Consider the following 19,545-nt stretch of genomic DNA (forward strand, 5'->3'; position numbering starts at 1 on the left):
TAATTGGTTGGTTTGTTTTTTGAAGTTTTTAACGAACAAGCCACCTGGCTAGGAGAAATACAGTTCTCATTGTCCTGTAGCATTGCAGTGGTTGAATGTGGGTTTTCGACATGTGACTTAATCAAAACAAGTAGACATAAACATATGCAGCAAAGCACACCCCAGATTTGTTGCAGATACAAATAAATAGCTCCAATAAAGATGCTTTTTCAGCCCCATCAGGCTATTGTTCACTGGCTTGCTGGAAGGACCACAACAAAACACTAGTACAGGACTATACCAGTGATATTCTGCATGACCTCAATTTCAAACAAGATGTACATTATCCATAATGATAATTAAAATTTTCTTGACTTTAAATTTGGTACAGTAGTCCAGAAGAGTATAACATATCAGTTCAAATCTTGGGATATACACATATATTATCAGATAAATTTTATGTGAAGTCTTCACTTGACTATAGGCAGCTATCATAGAAAAAAAAAAAGGTATAACAGCATGAGATCTATTATGATCCTCAGCATGATTCTTATATTTTGTAGGGGGGCCTGCTTCTTAAAGGAAGATTTTCTTTTCCAAAGAAAGGAAACAAAAACCTGACTAATCTCATAAAAGTTATCTATTTCCTTCAGCTCCTTAGCCAACTGCCGGATTGTTCAATAACACTTTGACATGACATACATGTGTTAAAAGTGAAAAGAAAAGTCAGAGAAAATGGGATAACAAAAATAATAGGACGTAAACAATTCTTAGTCAGTCAGAATAAGTAACCACAACTCATCAGCTGCTTAGCTGTTATCAGATGACCGTTCTCTGGACGCATTCATTAACATTTTATTCCAATACATTCCTTATCAATTCAACACATACAACATATCAAAATTATTTACAAACACCTTCAGCACTTCACCATTTCACATACCTGGATCATATGAAGGTGGAGGAGGGGGAGGAAGTTTTCCACCCTCTTTGAGAGTTTGATCTAGTCCTTTGGCTGCTCGTATAGTTGCTATAAACTCCTCATGCTTTCGTCTCCAGTTGGACTGTTTTTTGGGGGGTTCTGGCTAAGAAGCCAACAGAAAAAAAACAACATTATGGGTTTTGGGTTCTTTCATTTTATAATAAATACATTTCTGATTTTATTATGCAATATTTAATACCATTATATTTAAAATCCCAACTGACCCTAAAGCTAAGGAAGACAAATAGCTCTCAGGGTTTGCAAAGAAGAGTATGGCTGACACCTTAGACAAAAAAGAGAGAGACTTGGATATTCAGTCTCAGCACTAGGATGGCAAAAGATTTTGTTTCAGAAATATAAAGAGCAAATAATTTTATCAGCAACATGATTGCTATTTCCTGAAAACTTGATCTCTGATACTCTTTTTTTCCTCTCTGATCCCTAGTCCAGAACCAATGCTTAGTGTGACATAGTGGTATATGTCTGCAGCAACCTACGAACTCCATTTTATACTGTAACTTCTATTACAAGGGTGGCCAAACTGTGGCTCGCGAGCCACATGTGGCTCTTTTACCATTAAAGTGTGGCTTGCAAGCCCTCTCCGCTCCCCCATTCTCCACCTACCAGCTGGGATAGGGCGGGAACTCAGGATCTCTGCCTTGCACGAGTGTGGTAGGGCAGGAGCTTCTGTCCAGAGGGGAGGAGGGTTTCACGGCTTCAGGCCTGCAGGCTGCACATTGTGAAACCCCAAGCCCTAGCTCCAGGCAGGTGTGCTCCAGCTTTCGAACTTCTGAAGATTGTTGTATGCGGCTCAGAGGGCCAGTAAGTTTGGCCACCCCTGTTCTATTATGTGTTATGTGCTAAACACATGTATAACTTTCCCCAAGGCAAGTCTATTATGATGTACCCTGCCCAGGAAAGGTGCTTGTCATCTTGTTCAAGGACTGCCACGGAGAAGCCATCACAGAGCAATCTAGGGCCAGCAACTTTGATTGTATCTCAACTGCTGGTCCAACTCCATGAAACAATGGATTTTCTGCACAGGAGCATCAGCATGGCTAGTAGATTTGCAGCTGCTCAGCAGAGAACATGGCAAAAGTAGAGAGACTGTATTTAAGAGGGGACATCCACTAAGAAGTCAGGAGGGATGTGGCCTAACCTCAAACATTGACAGGACTTGTAGAAGGGGGGGATCAGAGCAGGGATGCACCTCAGGACTTTTTATTTTGCAAAGATTTGTAATTTTCTAGTGCTTTTTAAGAGAAAAGTGACCTGGCTAAGCCAGTGTTCCTTGCATTCCTGTAATCTTATCCCTGAAAGGTTTATGCCCACACTTAGGTGGAGCTCTGAGGCACTGGTTCCAGAGTCTGGGGCAGCTGCATTACAGAGTCCCCGAATCTTAAGGTAGGGTTCAGACAAGGGGTCTGAACTTCAGAGTGTGTCTTACAGACCCAGACCTAAAACAGTGACCAGAATCTGCCCAGACCCAGTTAGCTTAGAGACATGTGGGACCCAGTTGCTGGGTCCAATCATAGCCATCCAGAGGGAAACTGGGACAGGCTGCTGCACTTTGAATAGTATACTAATCTTGAAAACATTTGTACTGGTCCATTAGATTTCAGAATTATGTCATTCTGATTACAACCTTTTTCTTCCTACATTTCAATTCCAATATGATTTTAGAAGCCAATGTCTAATTAAATGCCACAGGTTACTACTTTATATCTAATTTAAATTTTTTGAAAGATAGTGGACCTTAAAATTATTACTGGTCTCTTGATCTAACTGCATGTTTTAGCTATGTTTACCAGATACCCATTACCAGCAGGGGCATTCCTCGCACATAAGTAATGAATTAACCACATAATACACGCCCATGTATGGTATTTTGTCAAAAATGATAATATTCAGAGGTTATCTACCTACCCGTGGCTTTAGAGGTTTTACTGTGGAAATATCAGTTCCTTCTGCTCTCTGTCTGCTGGAATCAAATGTCTTCCTTCTCTTACTAGCAGTTTTTTGGCAAATGGGTGTATGCTTTTTCTGTAAGAAGAAGAGGAAAGAAATCTATTGCATGCAATATTTATATTTGGATACAGAACAACATGAAATTCTTCCTTATCAGTTATTTCAATCACCAAACAAAAAATAACTAGGGCTGTCAAGTGATTAAAAAAAATACATCGTGATAAATCGTGTGATTAAAAAAATTAATTGCGCTGTTAAACAATAATACAATACCATTTAAATATTTTTGATGCTTTCTACATTTCCAACATATTTATTTCAATTACAACACAGAATACGAAGTGTAAAGTGCTCACTTATTTTGTATTACAAATATTTGCACTGTAAAAAACAAAAGAAATAGTATTTTTCAATTCACCTAATACAAGTACTGTAGTGCAATCTCTTTATCATAAAAGTAGAACTTACAAATGCAGAATGTAAAAAACAAAAAAACAAAAAAACCTGCATTCAAAAATAAAACAATGTAAAACTTTAGAGCCTACAAGTCCACTCAGTCCTACTACAGCCAATTGCTCAGAGAAACAAGTTTGCAGGAGATAATGCTGCCCACTTCTTGTTTACAATGGCACCCGAAAGTGAAAACAGGCTTTCGGATGTTACTGTTGTAGCCAGCGTCGCAAGACATTTGCGTGCTAAAGATTCATATGTCCCTTCATGCTTCAACCACCATTCTGCTCAATAATGATTCAAAGCAGAGCGGACCAATGCATGCTCATTTTCGTCATCTGAGTCAGATACTATTAACAGAAGTTTGGTTTTCATTTTTGTTGGTTTGGGTTCTGTAGTTTCTGCAGCAGAGTGTTGCCCTTTTAAGGCTTCTGAAAGCATGCTCCACACCTCGTCCTTCTCAGATTTTGGACAGCACTTCAGATTCTTAAACCTTGGGTCCAGTGCTGTAGCTATCTTTAGAAATCTCACATTTGATACCTTCTTTGCCTTTTGTCAAATTAGCTGTGAAAGTGTTCTTAAAATGACCATGTGCTGGGTCATCATCCAAAACTGCTATAACATTTTCAGAAGTGAGTATTAATTATCAGTGCCTTTAAAGAGGCCTGATTTTCACACAGTACTGGGCACTGCAACTCTGAAAATCAGGTTCCTTTAAGGTGTTTCAAGTTGGGCACCCTAAAAAAAACCAGGAACTCAGTATCACTAGTAACTTTTGAAAATTTAAACTGAGATGCTTTTCGGCACTGACCATGTCAGAGGTTTCAACACAGGGTTCTCAGATTGATATACCCATTCCAAAAGCAAATAGAAACAATGATCACTTTACTCACCAGTGCTGCTGGAAAGAATGTCCTTCCACAAATCTTGCATGGTAACAGATCTCCAGCTGGCAGTATAATATCATTTTCTAACAAAAATTAAAATAAAACATGTATATTTATTATAAGCAAACTGAATTTTCCAAGCTTTTGCCAACTTTAGTTATGTAAAAATCTTATCTTCCACCAAGTATTTCCTGACCTCGCTGACCTTAAATACTAAGCAACATTTTCATTATACAAAAACATCTCCATCTGAAATGTCGAGAACACTAATTACAAGACAAATATTTTGAATTTATTTTTCTTTCTGGCAATCCAATAGCTGAAACTCAAGAAAGAAAGCTACAAACATATCAAGAGATTTTAAGTCAGAACACTAATTCGCTTCACTGTTCTTTAATAAAGAGGAGATTTGGTGTCTGGATTTAGAGTATCACTTTATCCATTGTATCAGTAGGGGAAACTATGAAAGCCAATGGGAAATTGGCCAAAAACTTCAATGGGAGCACAAGCAGAATCCAACAATCATGTTTCAAGTAATTTAGAAAGTTCTGAATAAGAGAATAAAATAGTGTAAAGTCAATACCACTATTTTAAAAGTGATTTCTGGTAAGAACATTACATACAGATGGCAGTTGAAAAAGGCAAAATTTATTCATACTATTCTACCAGTTTGGGGCACATGATGTTTTAGGGACAGTTGCTCATTATATCAAGACTATTTTGTAGATAAAATATATCCATCTGATGACCAACACAGTGGACATAAGTGTTAATGGGGTAGGATCTGAGGCTAAAATACAAAAAGAACAAGTTAAAAATTACTTAGACAAGTTAGATATCTTCAGGTTGGTAGAACCTGACGAAATACACCCTAGAATACTTAAAGAACTGGCTGAAGACATCTCTGAGCCATTCGTGATTATGAACCTACTATACTGTGGGTGCGCAACTGGTTGGAAAACCATACTCTGAAAGTAGTTATTAATGGTTCGAAATCAAGCTAGAAGGGCATATCGAGTGCAGTCGCAGAGGGATCTGTCCTGGGTCCGGTTCTATTCAATATCTTCATAAATGATTTGGATAATGGCATGAAGAGTACCCTTATAAAGTTTGCAGATGATACCAAGCTGGGAGGGGTTGCAAGCGCATTGGAGAACAAAATTAGAATTCAAAATGATATGCACAAACTGGAGAAATGATCTTAAATAAATAGGGTGAAATTCAATATGGACAAATGCAAAGTACTACATTTAGGAAGGAATACTCAATTACACAAATACAAAATGGGAAATGACTGCCTAAGGAGGAGTACTGCAGAAAAAGATCTGGGGGTTATAGTGAATCACAAACTAAATATGAGTCAACAATATAATACTGTTGCAAAAAAAAAAAAAAAAGCAAATGTCATTTTGGGATGTGTTATCAGGAGTGTTGTAAGGAAGACACAAAGTAATTCTTTTATTCTACTCAGCACTGACAAGGCCTTAGTGGATACTGGGCACCATTTTGGGAAAGATGTGGACAAATTGGGGACAGTCTAGAGGAAAGCAACAAAAATGATTAAAGTCTAGCAAGCATGACCTAGGAGGAAAGATTGAAAAAACTGGATTTGTTTAGTCTGGAGACGAGAAGACTAAAAGGGGACATGGAGAAGGGGGAGCAAGATAACAGCCTTCAAATATTTAAAAGGTTGTCATAAAGAATAGGGTGATAAATTGTTCTCCTTAATAACTGAGGATAGGAAAAGAAGTAATGGGCTTAAATTGCAGCAAGGGAGATTTAGGTTAGACATAGGGAAAAACTTCCTAATTGTAAGTGCTGTTAAGCACTGGAACAAATTACTTAGGAAGGTTGTGGAATTTACATCATTGGAGGTTTTTAAGAACAGGTTAGACAAACACCTGTCAAGGAAGGTCTAGATAACACTTAGCTCTGCCTCAGTGCAAGGGGCTGGACTAGATGACCTACTGAGGCCCCTTTCAGTGCTACATGTCTACGATTCTATATTTCACATTTTTAGCTCATTAATTTTTGCCACTTTTTGGAAAGAAACAATATTTCTGAGCACCTTGCACGAGCAGGTCCTTTATCACAGCATAATGTGACCCACATTTCCTATTGTAAAACTAATGTTGACAGCAATCTTGAGATATATTTAATGACATAAGTCATAAACTTTTTTTCCATCATTTAAAAAACATATAATTGCATTTCAGCCAAATCACTCAAATGCCACACGGTAGCATGGTATTCCCACCAGATAACACTTAAACGGCAACAATGGTAACTAAGATGCTTGATTTTGATTAAAAAAATACTGTTGCAAATCAGATGAACATTGTCTTCACATCTATCAGTCAAACTATTTTAGTCAATTTTCTAAGGGCCTGATCCTGCAAACTTAAGGGTCTGATCCTTAAACATGCATAACTTACTTATATGCAGTCTAGATGGTTTGATTAGCCTTTGTCATTTTTCACATTGAGCTAGGCAGCTAAGCCATTTTATATACAATATTCGCCATTCCCCAGAATCTCACAGTCAATAATATGGAAAATACAAGCCTCATTTCCCTTTGATCTTTTTTTAATTTAGTGAATTAATCTAATTGACAGCACAAAACATTGAAGTCTTCTCTTTAGCCACAGTTCAGATATCCTCATATCATAGAATCTCAGGGTTGTAAGGGACCTCAGGAGACCATTTAATCTAACCCCCTGCTCAAAGCAGGACCAATCCCCAATTTTTGCCCCAAATCCCTAAATGGCCCCATCAAGGATTGAACTCACAACCCTGGGTTTCACAGGCCAATGCTCAAACCACTGAACTATCCCACCCCTGCCAAGGTGCTTAAACCCTGACCAAGGGAATTGTGAGAAAGTAGTTGGCTCCACATTCCAATGTACTCCTTAATCTCTTTCTGAAGTTGCCAACAAGAGTCCAAATGTGAGGGTGGTTTTCCCCCGGGGAAAAGGAATGAAACCGGCATTTTTTCCTACATAAGTCAGCAGGAGCAAGTAAGAATCAGTAAATCTGAAGTCATCCTGTGTTTTCCCTTGAAAAACCCCTGAGCCACTCATTCTCTCCCACACCCCATATTTCCCAATAGCAGAACAAATACTTTTCAGAAACCAACTATTCACCGTAAATTGGTGCTCAAATTCACCATCAAAAATAACAGACTAGGTTGGACACACTCAGTGAATCTAGAAGTATTGTTACAAGCCCATGGCAAAATGATAACATAGTTCTACATAATGAACATCAATTATCATTCATTGGAGCTGCAGAATCAGTAGTAGCGAATTTCCTTCCAGCATTCTTAAAATTTCACTGCTGCTGTTGGTAGACACCCAACTAATAAAAATACTTCCCAAGAGCAAGTTCTTCTGCCAAAAATCACCCAGAAAACAAAAATGCAGTTTTTTTAAACTAGCAGGGAAAGTTCCAGATATTCTAACTCAGTGGGCCCCAAAATGTTCAGGGTCGTGTCCCCATTCCTCCCCCCCCGGAGGGGGGCGGTGTGGGAGCTGAGGCTGGGTCCGCAGCTGCAGGCGGCTCTGGGGTTAGGAGCGGGGCTGAGAACGGAGCCGTGTTCAGGGGCTGGGGCCAGAAGTGGAGCTGAGGCGGGCTGCAGTCAGGGGTCGAGGCTGGGAGCAGGACCAGGAGCCGGGGCTGTGGCTGGGGGCGGGTCCAGAGCAGAGCTGGGGGCAAAGTGCTCCAGGGAGGGATAGCTCAGTGGTTTGAGCATTGGCCTGCTAAACCCAGGGTTGTGAGTTCAATCCCTGAGGGGGCTATTTAGGGATCTGGGGCAAAAAGTGGGGATTGGTCCTGCTTTGAGCAAGGGGTTGGACTAGATGACCTCCTGAGGTTCCTTCCAACCCTGATATTCTATGATTCTATGAAAGTGGGGCTGGGTGATGCTCCCTCCCCGGCCCCCCTGGGGGCTGGCCCAGGCCCCACCACATCCCCCCAAACATTCCTCCATGCTCCCTTAGGGGGGCACACTGCACAGTTTGGGGATCACTGTTCTAACTGAAGTAAATAGATCAGCCTCTTTACAACTAACTGTGTTGCATATGTCCTCCCACTCATCTCAGTGTCTTACAGCCCACTTCTCTGTGCCTGTCTTTTTTTAAAAAGACTTATCTCAAATGAGCTACTACCTCTACTCTCCACCCAGAGAAAGGTTAGACACACCATCAACTTGTAATCTAGTCACTTAAAAACACACACACACACACATACATACATGTCTGGAGTCTCCTTCCAATTTTTGTGGTACTATAATCACGTTCCTATTTTTAAAATTTTTTTCATCTCTCTGTTGCTATGTGAAAGACACACACAAACAATAGGGAAAACTGGCTGACAATAGCTGCTATCAAATCCACACAATAAACAAACTTGATAAAAGATATTTTTAATCCCTTTCACCAATAGTGATGTAAGGTATTAAATTTAACACTAGCAGTACATAAAACAATTTGACATAGAAGTATTATAGGCACGGTTGGTAGCATCACCTATTATTAAGGATGCCCAACATTTTCCAGTATAAGACTTTGTTTCAGCTGTAACTCTGACAAACTAAACTTTAGGGCTGAAGTTTTCCATGCCAGGTGTTTGCCTAAGGGCTGATTTTTTAAAGTTTCAGCCAAAACAGTTCTGCTGTTTCTGACAACAAGGTTAGAGGAAACTACAATGCTTTGCAATTGAAAAAAAATCTGGTGTCCTTGACTTTCAGAAATTCTAGTGCCCCCATGATTTGAAGCAGAGACTTGCAATTTGGCATTGGGCAGCCTGTGTATCAGGAATGTCTTTTGTCGACACTAAAAATCCACCCAAAGTTTGCAAGTAATAAGCCTTTGAAAAAAGTTCATATGCACATATTCAGTAGAGACTTGCATTTTAGTCTTGAAAAGTCTCTACACTTTTTCCATCATTGAGCATGCTCCATTTCCTCACAGTTCCTGTGTACTGACAGAATTGCACACATGCCACCTCAAGAGGACGATGGAACATGCTCCACCCGACTTTGTCCCGGTAGACCAGGCAATACCTTCCCCAGTCTGGCTCTTGTCCCCTCTGCATGCAAATCAGACGGCTTCTTCCTCAATGCATCCTGGGTGCTAGTCCCTTCAGCTATGTCTACACACCAATGTAAGCCTAGGGTTAGTGGGACTCAAGTCAGCTGACTGGTGTCAGAGAAATCTGGACCTGAGCATCTGCACTGCATTTGAAGCCTAGGATAAGAATTTTCTGACCTATGCTCAAACCTAGGGCTCTGGCATTCATACTGCAGTGCGCAGACCCAAGTCAAAGTAACTGCATCCCAGAGTGCCTAGCACCACCCCCATGTTGACACTCTAGCCCTAGGAACATGGTGCACTGTGGGAAAACTCTACTGCCCACCCTGTTTCCTACCGACGACGGTGCTATTGATGGGACTCAGGTGCCCATAAGGAGCACCTGAGTTCCTGGCTCAACCCTGCCCGGGTAGGGATGACCCCCAACATCCCAGCAGCCAGGAGCTGCCTCCCACCTGGCGACTTTGCTCCTTGTTCTAGGCATGTGCCATGCAGCAGCGAGGAGAAGCAGGAGCTGCTGCCGCAGAAGGAGCAGGAAGGGGGAGCGGGCTCAACCAGACACTAATGGCACTTCCAGCCAGCTGCACTAGCTGCCTGCAGCTCTGCTACTTTGCTGCCAGGAACTGTGGACACACCTGGAGAACTCCTGGGACCTGAGTCAAGCCATGGCTAAGGGGAAACAGGAAACCCTGGGTCCCAGTTTAACATGGATCTCAGACCCTGCAGGGTCCTGGGACGTTGGGTTTGAGCCCTAGGTTAGTACAGTTGTATTGTGGACACAAGGGGGTTTTGGCTTGAGCCTGGGCTCACACTTAGTCTTAAACTGTGATGTAGACATACCCTTTGAGAGCACAAGAGATACAGGCTCCCTCCCCTCAGTTCCAATGCCTGGTTCGACCCAGGCATGGAACAACAATTAAAGGGAAAAGAACACATTGGGGCAAATTGCTAGTAAGTGTCAGGAACTCAGCTGCTTAGTTGCCTAGAAACCCAATGAGCTCATTGGGACCAATTAGTTACTGTGCTCCATGATTGGTCAGAAGAACCAACAGATCACCATTTAAGCACTGTAACAACAGCAGCACAGTGGCTGCTCAATGCATTCCACAGCTGTAGCTGTGCCAGGCCTGCTTCCTGTCTAGCCTATTGACCTGAATTTTATGGGTTAGTTGTTATGGCTCACCACTTATCGCATCCAACCGGAAGATTTATAGGTTCTTGTCCAATTCAGACTACAGGGTCTGAGAACTCAGAGAGTTCTATATCGGGAGAGGACTCTCGGGGTGCTTGGCAAAAATCCTTACACTGGGGACAATACCAAATTGATAAAACTTTATTGAGATTAACAAAACAATAATAAATGCTATGAAACTTATGACTGCAAAACAGTAAAAAGAATTCCAAAACTCCTGGTGGTAATATTCCTATTATAAGTACCTTAACCTAACATACTCACACCCTTCCTTGAGGACCCAGTAATAGGAGGTGAAGGACCAGCCTTACTCCTGGCATGCCTGATTACACGATGGTTCTGGCTTCCCCAATAGTTAGCAATGTTGAGTAGTTATACTATACTACAAGCTGAGCTGATAGCATGATAGAAGATAGAATGATAGGTAGATAAAAAAGATAGAAAAGAAAGAGCTTCCTAAGATATCCTTACATATTATAGGATTCTGATGCTATGTAATTCAGGCCCAACCTACCAAATCTTATTTCCGAAATGTATGGGTACCCTTATCCTATAGGTTAGTGGATTATGACACTTACTTTCTACATTTTAATAAGGATTGTTTTACTCCAAAAACTGCCAACCTAGGATTTCTTGGCAACTTCCAGGTTTGTGGTATACCCTACAGTTACCAACCAGTTGCAGACCCCGGATAAATCTGTTCAGTGTTGTGTATAGTTCCTCCTTTTGGTTCCCCAAAGTTCAGGGATCATTTCTATCTGTGCCAAAGGTTGTCCGCTTTTATGCTGACTTATTCTTAACTGATTATACTTTTAGCTATTTTGCGGATCTTACTGGATACATGCCAGTAGGCTTCTTGCATTTCAGCAAAACTTATTTTCTGTATAATTATTAAGAAACATATCATATGCCTCAACACATCCTAATTTCATAGGAATTAATACTGATAAAATATTAGAATCATATATGAAATGGACTAATTCAGAAAGAGAAACATATTATTTGATACGGCTGCCTGGCTTAGTAGGATATAATAGCTAGTAAAGTACCTCTATGGGCCACAAGCCCTTGCTCCACCGCTTGCCTCCTCCACTACAGCTCTAGTCCATGCCTACCTCTGAACTCCTAATTCTTAACACCTGGTTCCAACCACGGACTTGTCTCTTGACCACGCCTCCAGTTCTACCCTCTGATTCTACTCCAACCACTAGGACAGACTCTTGCTCTGACCACTAGATCTCACGACCTACACCTCAGTGTGTGACAGTGCGACTGGAATGGATGGAAGAGAAAAACTGTGACAGGGAGCCTGTTGGAGGGGGGAAAGGAAGATGGGGCTGGGGGCTAGGTCAGAGGGGAGAGACAGATCAGACAAGGAGCCAAGGGGTGAGGAACCGGGACTCAGTGGGCAAAGAGACTGGGGACAAGCAGTCAAGGCGAGAGGGCACTGGAACTGGTTGGGCAAAGAGACTGGGAATGGCAGGGACCATACTCGGAAAGAAAGCCTGGAGCAGGAGGCTAGGACTGGCTGGACAAGGAGTCTGGCACTGAGATAAGAAGCCTGAGGAGTGGAGACTGGGATAGGGACCAGGAGCAAGGCAGGGACAAGTTGGAAGAGACAGAGCAGAAGGTATCAACCTTGGCGAGGGAACAGGCAAAAGAATGTGCTCACTAGAATATACTACCCTCCAGAGCCTGGAATGGAACCCAAGATCTCATCATTCCTCTGATGTCAGCAAATGTGTGTACTACTCTCTGACAAAAAGTCTCATTGTTTCTCTGGTGTTAGTTCACAGAGGATGACCACCTACTATTTATGGTTATCTTTTATTCCATTAGCTCAAGTGGCAGAAATCTGTGCAATATATTTAAAGGCTCCAACCTACTGAGAAACCAAGTGAGTGTCAATACGAAGCCACCTGATGGGATTTGTTTTTTCAGTTTGCCTTTTTACAAACCTAAGAAATTATACAAAAAATAATTGTGTTAAAAGAACATAATTAAGATTGCAAAGTCAAGCATTCAGAGGTTAGGAAATGCTAGAATTAAGGTTGCCTGGGCAGTCTTAATTTGCATCCCCTTGTTATGCATTATGATGCACACTTTAAATATACCTACTAGTTTTTCCATATGACCCCTGCCTTACTGGGTGCAAGGGATGGCCCTGCACTAGGGATGAGTCATGGTTCTGTCATAAAGGAGACTGTTGTGTGAAAGAGCTCTTCTTCATCTCTTGGAGAAATCAAAAGGTGTGTAATGAATGAGGCAGGGGATCTGTAATGAATGAGGTAGGGGATCCCTATTAGTAGGCAGGGACTGTCTACTAGTCTGGTTTGTACCATGCCTATTACTCTGGCGCTCCATCCTCAGTTGACCCTTAGACACTACTATACGAATCATTACTAATAAGAAGTTGTGTCAGAGTTATAAAACTAAGTCATAAAAATGGGCTTTCTGTCCACCTTCATAGACGAAAACCTCAATTAAACCCCTACAAAATTCTTATTGAAAATAATTTCTTCTAAAAGCACTCTAAGGCCTTCAAACTTTAAGAAAAACATTGATGGTTGAAAAATGTTTTACAGAAGATGTCATTTACTTCTGATAACTCATTTTCTCTCAATGGTCCAAAACTTGTAACTCCTTAGATGCTTAAAGATAGCATAAATCTCTTTTGAGATATACATTTGCAAGTGTTTTATCATTTAAATGTAAGCAGCTAACCCAAGAACTTCCCAGTCTCACTGCTATGTAAATGGTAAGGTTTTTACTGTACCAATATGGAGCCCAATGATTTTGCTATAACTGGTAACTAATGCAAGAAGCCATTTGAGTACAGAATATTTATATTAATTGGGTAATCAATCAGTTACCTGACAATACTTAAACTCTCACCGCTCTGGCTCCTACACCTACCATTAGGCCCCTCCGGGCTCCAATGGGAGTTCCAGGGGCAGTGCCTGCGGATAGGGCAGCGTGCAGAGCCGCCTGGCCGCACCTCTGCACTGGAACAGGAGAAGAGACATGCCACTGCTTCTGGGAGCCACTTGAGGTAAGTGCCGCTCGAAGCCTGCACCCCTGAGCCTCTCCCCACGCCCCAACCCCAGCCCTGATCCCCCTCTTGCTCTCCAAACCTGTCGATCCCAGTTCAGAGCACCTTCCTGCACCCCAAATCTCTCATCCCCAGCCCCACCCCAGAGCTCACACCCCCAACCAGAGCCCTCACCCCCTCTTGCACCCCAACCCCAATCTTGTGAGCATTCATGGCCCACCAAACAATTTCTAGTCCCTGATGGCCAAAAAGTTTGCCCACCCCTGTTCTAGGGGAAGAGAGTGCAAAAAACAGAGGACATGCTTGCTGGGGAGATGCACTACAGCATTATGTACTAATGGAATATTGAATGCTGCGGAGAGGTCCAGGAGGATATGAATGGATGTCTGCCCTCCATCCAATGACAGATCATCTGTCATTGCCACTAAAGCGATGCCATGCCCTGGCTAGATTCCAGAATGTGCCAGATCTATAGTATTAGCTTCAATAAAATGAACTTGTAATTGGCCTCTGGGTAGCTTTTCGCTATGTGCTTGTTCAGTGATAGGAAGTTTGACACTCAGAGAACCCTGATGCCTATAAGAAGCAGGGAGGTCCCCTGAAAGAAGCTGTCAGAGTCCCTGGGGAGGGGAGACAAGGCAGTGGGGAAATCTGCTAGGAAGAAGTCTCTAGGGAAAGTTCCTAGGAGACAGTGCACAGCTTAGTCTTAAGACGTATATAGAAAAACTCTGCAAGGAGACAGTCCCTGCTCCAAGGAGCTTACAAGCTAAATAAACAGACACCACAGCCATCTTTGCTCATAAAAGAGCATTCTTACATTCTGTTAAAGTAAGGACTCTTTCTAAAACAAATATCTTAAGCTTTTTCTGTCTCTTCCAGTAGGCAAAAATCATCTTGATAACTGGTGTCTTATACAAAAGTTGTGTCTTGTTTTTGATAAGGCCCCTTTTTGCCTTTTGGCCAAAATGGACCTCAGATTTACAACCTGCTATTTACAATTTATTTACAACTTGAAGCTAAAGAAATCTATTAAATATTTTATACAAATCACAATAACCAATGCTTACAAACACTTTTCAAAATATAGCATAAAAGAAAATAGTACAGAAAGTTAAAGCATGATAGAAGTTATAAAAGCTGCATTGTAGAATCTGTGTAAATGCAACTGGGTGTAATAAACATGGTGTTATGGTCAAGGAAATTAAGAATTACGTTTGAAAATGTCCACTTTTTGGGTGCCCAATTTGAGATGCCTAGGATCCGATTTTTCAGAGTACTTAGCATTCTGTAGCACTTTTTATGTTCAAAGCATAGCTCCCATTGACCTCCGTTGCTGCTGTGAGTGTTAAGCACTTCTGCAGATAAGGCTTCAGGTCTCAAATCAGGCGCTCGAAAATGAGGAACACAGTTAGTGAACACCTGTGATAAATTTGGTTTTAGGACTTGCCTAGCACCACACATGGTTTGAGAAACTTCCTCCCCACCCCCCCACCATCCAGCACATTTAAAGTAGTTTTATTTAACTGATTTAAAAGGTTATGGTTTTGTACATTTTTTAATTGAATTCCAAATTTCATCCAAATAGACGTTGACACAAATCACAAGTAAAAAATTAATCTAAGAAAGAAATGCATCATTCACCATTTTCTAACATAATACAAACATGTAAAAATTAAGAATCTGAATAAATGTATGTTAAGCGATGTAACTGCTTAAATAAATGTGTATTGATATAGTGTAACCTCCTGGATAGCAAGAAGTAGTACCAAGTTTAGTGTAAAGGCTGTATTTAGTTGCAAATCAACGTGTTTCAACGGTTACTCACCAATTAAACTCAATCTTTCTTTAGGAACATAACTAAAAAGTGCAAATGCAAAACAAAATTTAAAATGATTATTTAAATAGTGATTAAAATTGGTGATTTAAATCAATTCCCCTTACTTCAGATCCCTAGCACAGACTCCTACCACTTAATATAAAGGAGTGTCTCATCTACATGACCACTCGCTGGCAGCCTGCTTCTATTGAAGTCAAGGCAAATCTCCTACTGACTTCAATGATGCAGCATGAGGCACTACCAGGGCACTTGACATGCTTTACCAAGGGGTCCGTTTTCTAGACAGCATAGAGCACAACATACAAGTAAGGTCTGAAATCAGCCTCGGTGCTATATTACAGTCCACATTAATTGTTCTATCTTCCAAAAAAAATTACTATCCGGTGATGCTGTATCTTCTCTACTTCGGAGAGAATTCTGTGCCAAAAAATTTAAATTTTGCACACAATATTTTTTCTGCAAATTTTTATTTGTCAGAACAACAATATAGTCACACCAGTTTCAATTATTTTGGTAATTTATTTCAAAATACCTGTCAACAAGTATGTCTGCAACCATACAGACAATGAAAAAGATTCAGGAAATGTTTTTTATGACAAACAAATTCCTTAATGGGCATACTAATACAGAACTTTGAGCAATAATTCATTTAAACTACAATACAGAAACGAATTTCCCGCACCTCTCAGAAGCACTGTTAAAAAGGCTTGGGGGAGTCAGAGGTAATGGAGGAGCTGAGGGAGGGGAAAGTAATTGCTGAGAAGAAGCCCAGGAGTGAACCTGAAGCGTTGTTAGGTACGGGTGGGAGAAGCATGGAACAGGGGTTTATGGAGGGGTGTGGGGCAGGGATTGTTAGGAAGCTACTAAACCCTAACCTCTCGCAGTCAGTCAGGCACATCTGTCCCTGTCCCCATGTGCCCTGCACTCCAACCCCATCCCCATGTGGCTCTCCACCTCCACTCCAGTCTGTCCCCACCCCTCAGTAGCCCTGTGTGCCTTGCTCTGTCTGTCCACCCACATGTGCCTCTTCACCTGGTACTGTGGGTAGGGCGCAGTCTCTGATCTCTCCCTATTGGCTGTTATAGCTGATGAGCAGCTACCCTCTGTGCTTGCACTATGGCAGCCCCTGGTGGGCAAGAGGCATAACTTCAATACTTCTCCAGCAGACTATTTTCTGCGGAGAAAAAAATCTGCAGGGGACATGAATTCTGCATGTGCTCAGTGGCAAAGAATTCCCCCAGGAGTACTTTTCATAGGTGTGTTTGGAACTAAAAATGAGAAGAATCAATGAAACACTGACCATCACAAACTAAATTAAGTTGGAAGGTATTTTCTAGTGGAACTTCTAGTTCAATTCTCTGCATCTTAGCAGGACTGCTATATGTGGATATAGTTCACTGCTGATATGCTGCCATCTTTTCTATGACTATTTTGATCCAATTTCAGAAATTCAAAATACCTTTGAGTTCTCCCTGTTCTTAGTCATGCTCTCTGCAAGTTTTCTGCGTTTCATTCTCTCAATTGTTACCCTTAAAATTATATATTTGTGTCTCAGATTTTTTTGAGGGTGACTTGTTAATGTCTATTTATATTTTTCTGTATAACTGTTAAAATATCTTGCAGTATATGTTTCTTTATCTCCAAATGGATTTTAGTATATTATTCCATTAATATTGTACTTTTACTTGTGAAAATATCTCCTCTGTATTGTCTCTATTCCCAGCACAGCCTGAGGCAAAATGGTTACACAGAAATTCAGAGAGATATCAAGTTTCTACCTGGAAAGGAGGACAAATACAGAACCGTTATCTGAGCTTTTGCCATAAGTTAAGATTTATAATTTATTTTCTGTCACAGGCCAGGATCCCGTTGTGCTAGGCACTATACCACCACAGAATAAAAAGATGGAAGACTCATGTTCTTCCTTACTGACAAAATCAAACGGGGAAACACTGTGTTCATTATTGCTGAATATTACCAATCCCTTGCATGAGGATGAGAGGGCAGCAGAATCTCTCAAATGAACGATCCTGCTGGAGAAACCAGCTCCTTATACAAACTGTCTCTCTCTTTTCTATTTTTTTAAAAGGATCAGTGAGGGTATAGCAAGGCAATTCTGGCAATACTATTCAGATTTCCTTTCAGATTAGTTTGAGGTCTGGGAATGGTATGTAGACTATAACAGTCTCCTTGGTTAATCTCCAGGGGTTGAATAAAGATCCAGCATCTTAGATTTTTTTTACAAAATCTGCAATCAGCTTCCTTTGATACCACGGACCACAAACTGTTAACACATCTGCAATGTGTGGCAGAAAATGGAGTCAGAGTTAAATGACTTGATATACTTGTCTGCAAGAGAACAGAGTAGAAATTATCTGAAGTAATCTCATGTAGAGAATTACAGTGTTCCATCCTGACCCATCTTGTTCAAGATGTATGCAAGGAAACTGGAGAGAAATAGCAAGATGATCTGGGTTGAAGTGGCACCACTATGCTTACGCCACACAGCTCTAAATCTCCATTTCACTGAACCCAGACTGTACAGTCACCTGATTTTCCCAGTACCTGGCAGAGATTGAGTCCTGAAAAAGAACAAGCTGGCTGAGCTCTATCTAGATAAGACATTGGCTGTCTGGGTAAAAGAAATCAGAGATAGTTTTAGAGCAGCTATATCACCATTGGTTTATAAAAGTTCATGCTCCAGGAGCTCTTCTGTCAGTTGTGTTTGGAGAATGCTCCCCACATTTTCAGCTGCCTCCAGTTACTGCAGCAATAACCAGAAATGCTTGCTTCTCGAATGTGTTTCACCTCCAGTGGCTGGATCTGACATTTGTGGGGAGTGTCTTTGGTGTCACTAAATTTTTATTAGGGCTGTCGATTAATCGCAGTTAACTCATACGATTAACTAAAAAAAATTAATCGGAATTAATACAGTTTTAATCGCACTGTTAAACAATAGAATACCAATTGAAATTGATTAAATATTTTGGATGTTTTTTCTAAATTTTAATATATATTGTATTCTGTATTGTAATTGAAATCAAAGTGTATAATATTTTTATTACAATATTTGCACCGTAAAAATGATAAAGTGTTTTTCGATTCACTTCATAAAGTATAGCAGTGCAATCTATTTGTTGTGTAAGTGCAACTTATAAATGTAGATTTTTTTTGTTACATAACTGCACTCAAAAACAAAACAAAGTAAAACTTCAGAGCCTACAAGTCCACTCAGTCTTACTTCTTGTGCAGCCAATCGCTAAGACAAATAAGCTTGTTTACATTTACGGGGAATAATGCTGCCCTCTTCTTATTTACAAGGTCACCAGAAAGTAAAAACAGGAATTTGCATGGCACTTTTGCAGCTGGCATTGCAAAGTATTTATGTGCCAGATATGCTAAATATTCGTATGCCCCTTCATGCTTTGGCCACCATTCCAGAGGACATGCTTTCATGCTGATGACACACTTTAAAAAAAAATAATGCGGTAATTAAATTTCTGACTGAACTCCTTGGGGGAGGATAATATGTCCCCTGCTCTGTTTTACCCGCATTCTGCCATATATTTCATGTTAGAGCAGCCTCAGATGATGACCCAGCACATGTTGTTCATTTTAAGAACACTTTCGCTTCAGATTTGACAAAAAGCAGAAAAGGTACCAAATGTGAGATTTCTAAAGCACTGGACCCAAAGTTTAAGAATCTGAAGTGCCTTCCAAAATCTGAGAGGGACGAGGTTGAGCATGTTTTCAGAAGTCTTAATAGAACAACACTCTGCTGCAGAAACTACAGAACCCAAACCAACAAAAAAGAAAATCAACCTTCTGTTGGTGCCATCTGATTCAGATGATAAAAATGAGACTCCATCAGTCCGCTCTGCTCTGGATCGTTATTGAGCAGAACCCGTCATCAGCATGGACGCATGTCCTCTGAACTGGTGGTTAAAGCATGAAGGAACGTATGAATCTTTAGCACATCTGGCACAAATATCTTGTGACGTCAGCTACAAGAGTGCCATGCAAACGCCTGTTCTTTTGGGTGCCATTGTAAACAAGAAGTGGGCAGTATTATCTCCTGCAAACTTGTTTTACTGAGTGATTGGCTGAA

General features: G+C 40.9%; 1 protein-coding gene across 2 annotated transcripts in view; it reads right to left on the minus strand.

Moving 5' to 3' along the window:
- The window catches only part of ZC2HC1A (zinc finger C2HC-type containing 1A), a 60,215-nt gene that overhangs the window by 28,332 nt on the left and 12,338 nt on the right, over positions 1–19,545 (minus strand). For both annotated transcript variants that reach the window (XM_084621973.1, XM_084621972.1), the window contains exons 2-4: positions 4,273–4,349; positions 2,888–3,004; positions 923–1,064 (exon numbers count right to left, since the gene is read on the minus strand). In XM_084621973.1, the coding sequence (XP_084478099.1) occupies positions 923–1,064; positions 2,888–3,004; positions 4,273–4,349 (336 nt within the window). The remainder of the gene's footprint in view (positions 1–922; positions 1,065–2,887; positions 3,005–4,272; positions 4,350–19,545) is intronic.

This window comes from Lepidochelys olivacea, assembly GCF_965140295.1.
Source record: "Lepidochelys olivacea isolate rLepOli2 genome assembly, chromosome: 2".
In the NCBI taxonomy this organism is placed as follows: domain Eukaryota; kingdom Metazoa; phylum Chordata; order Testudines; family Cheloniidae; genus Lepidochelys; species Lepidochelys olivacea.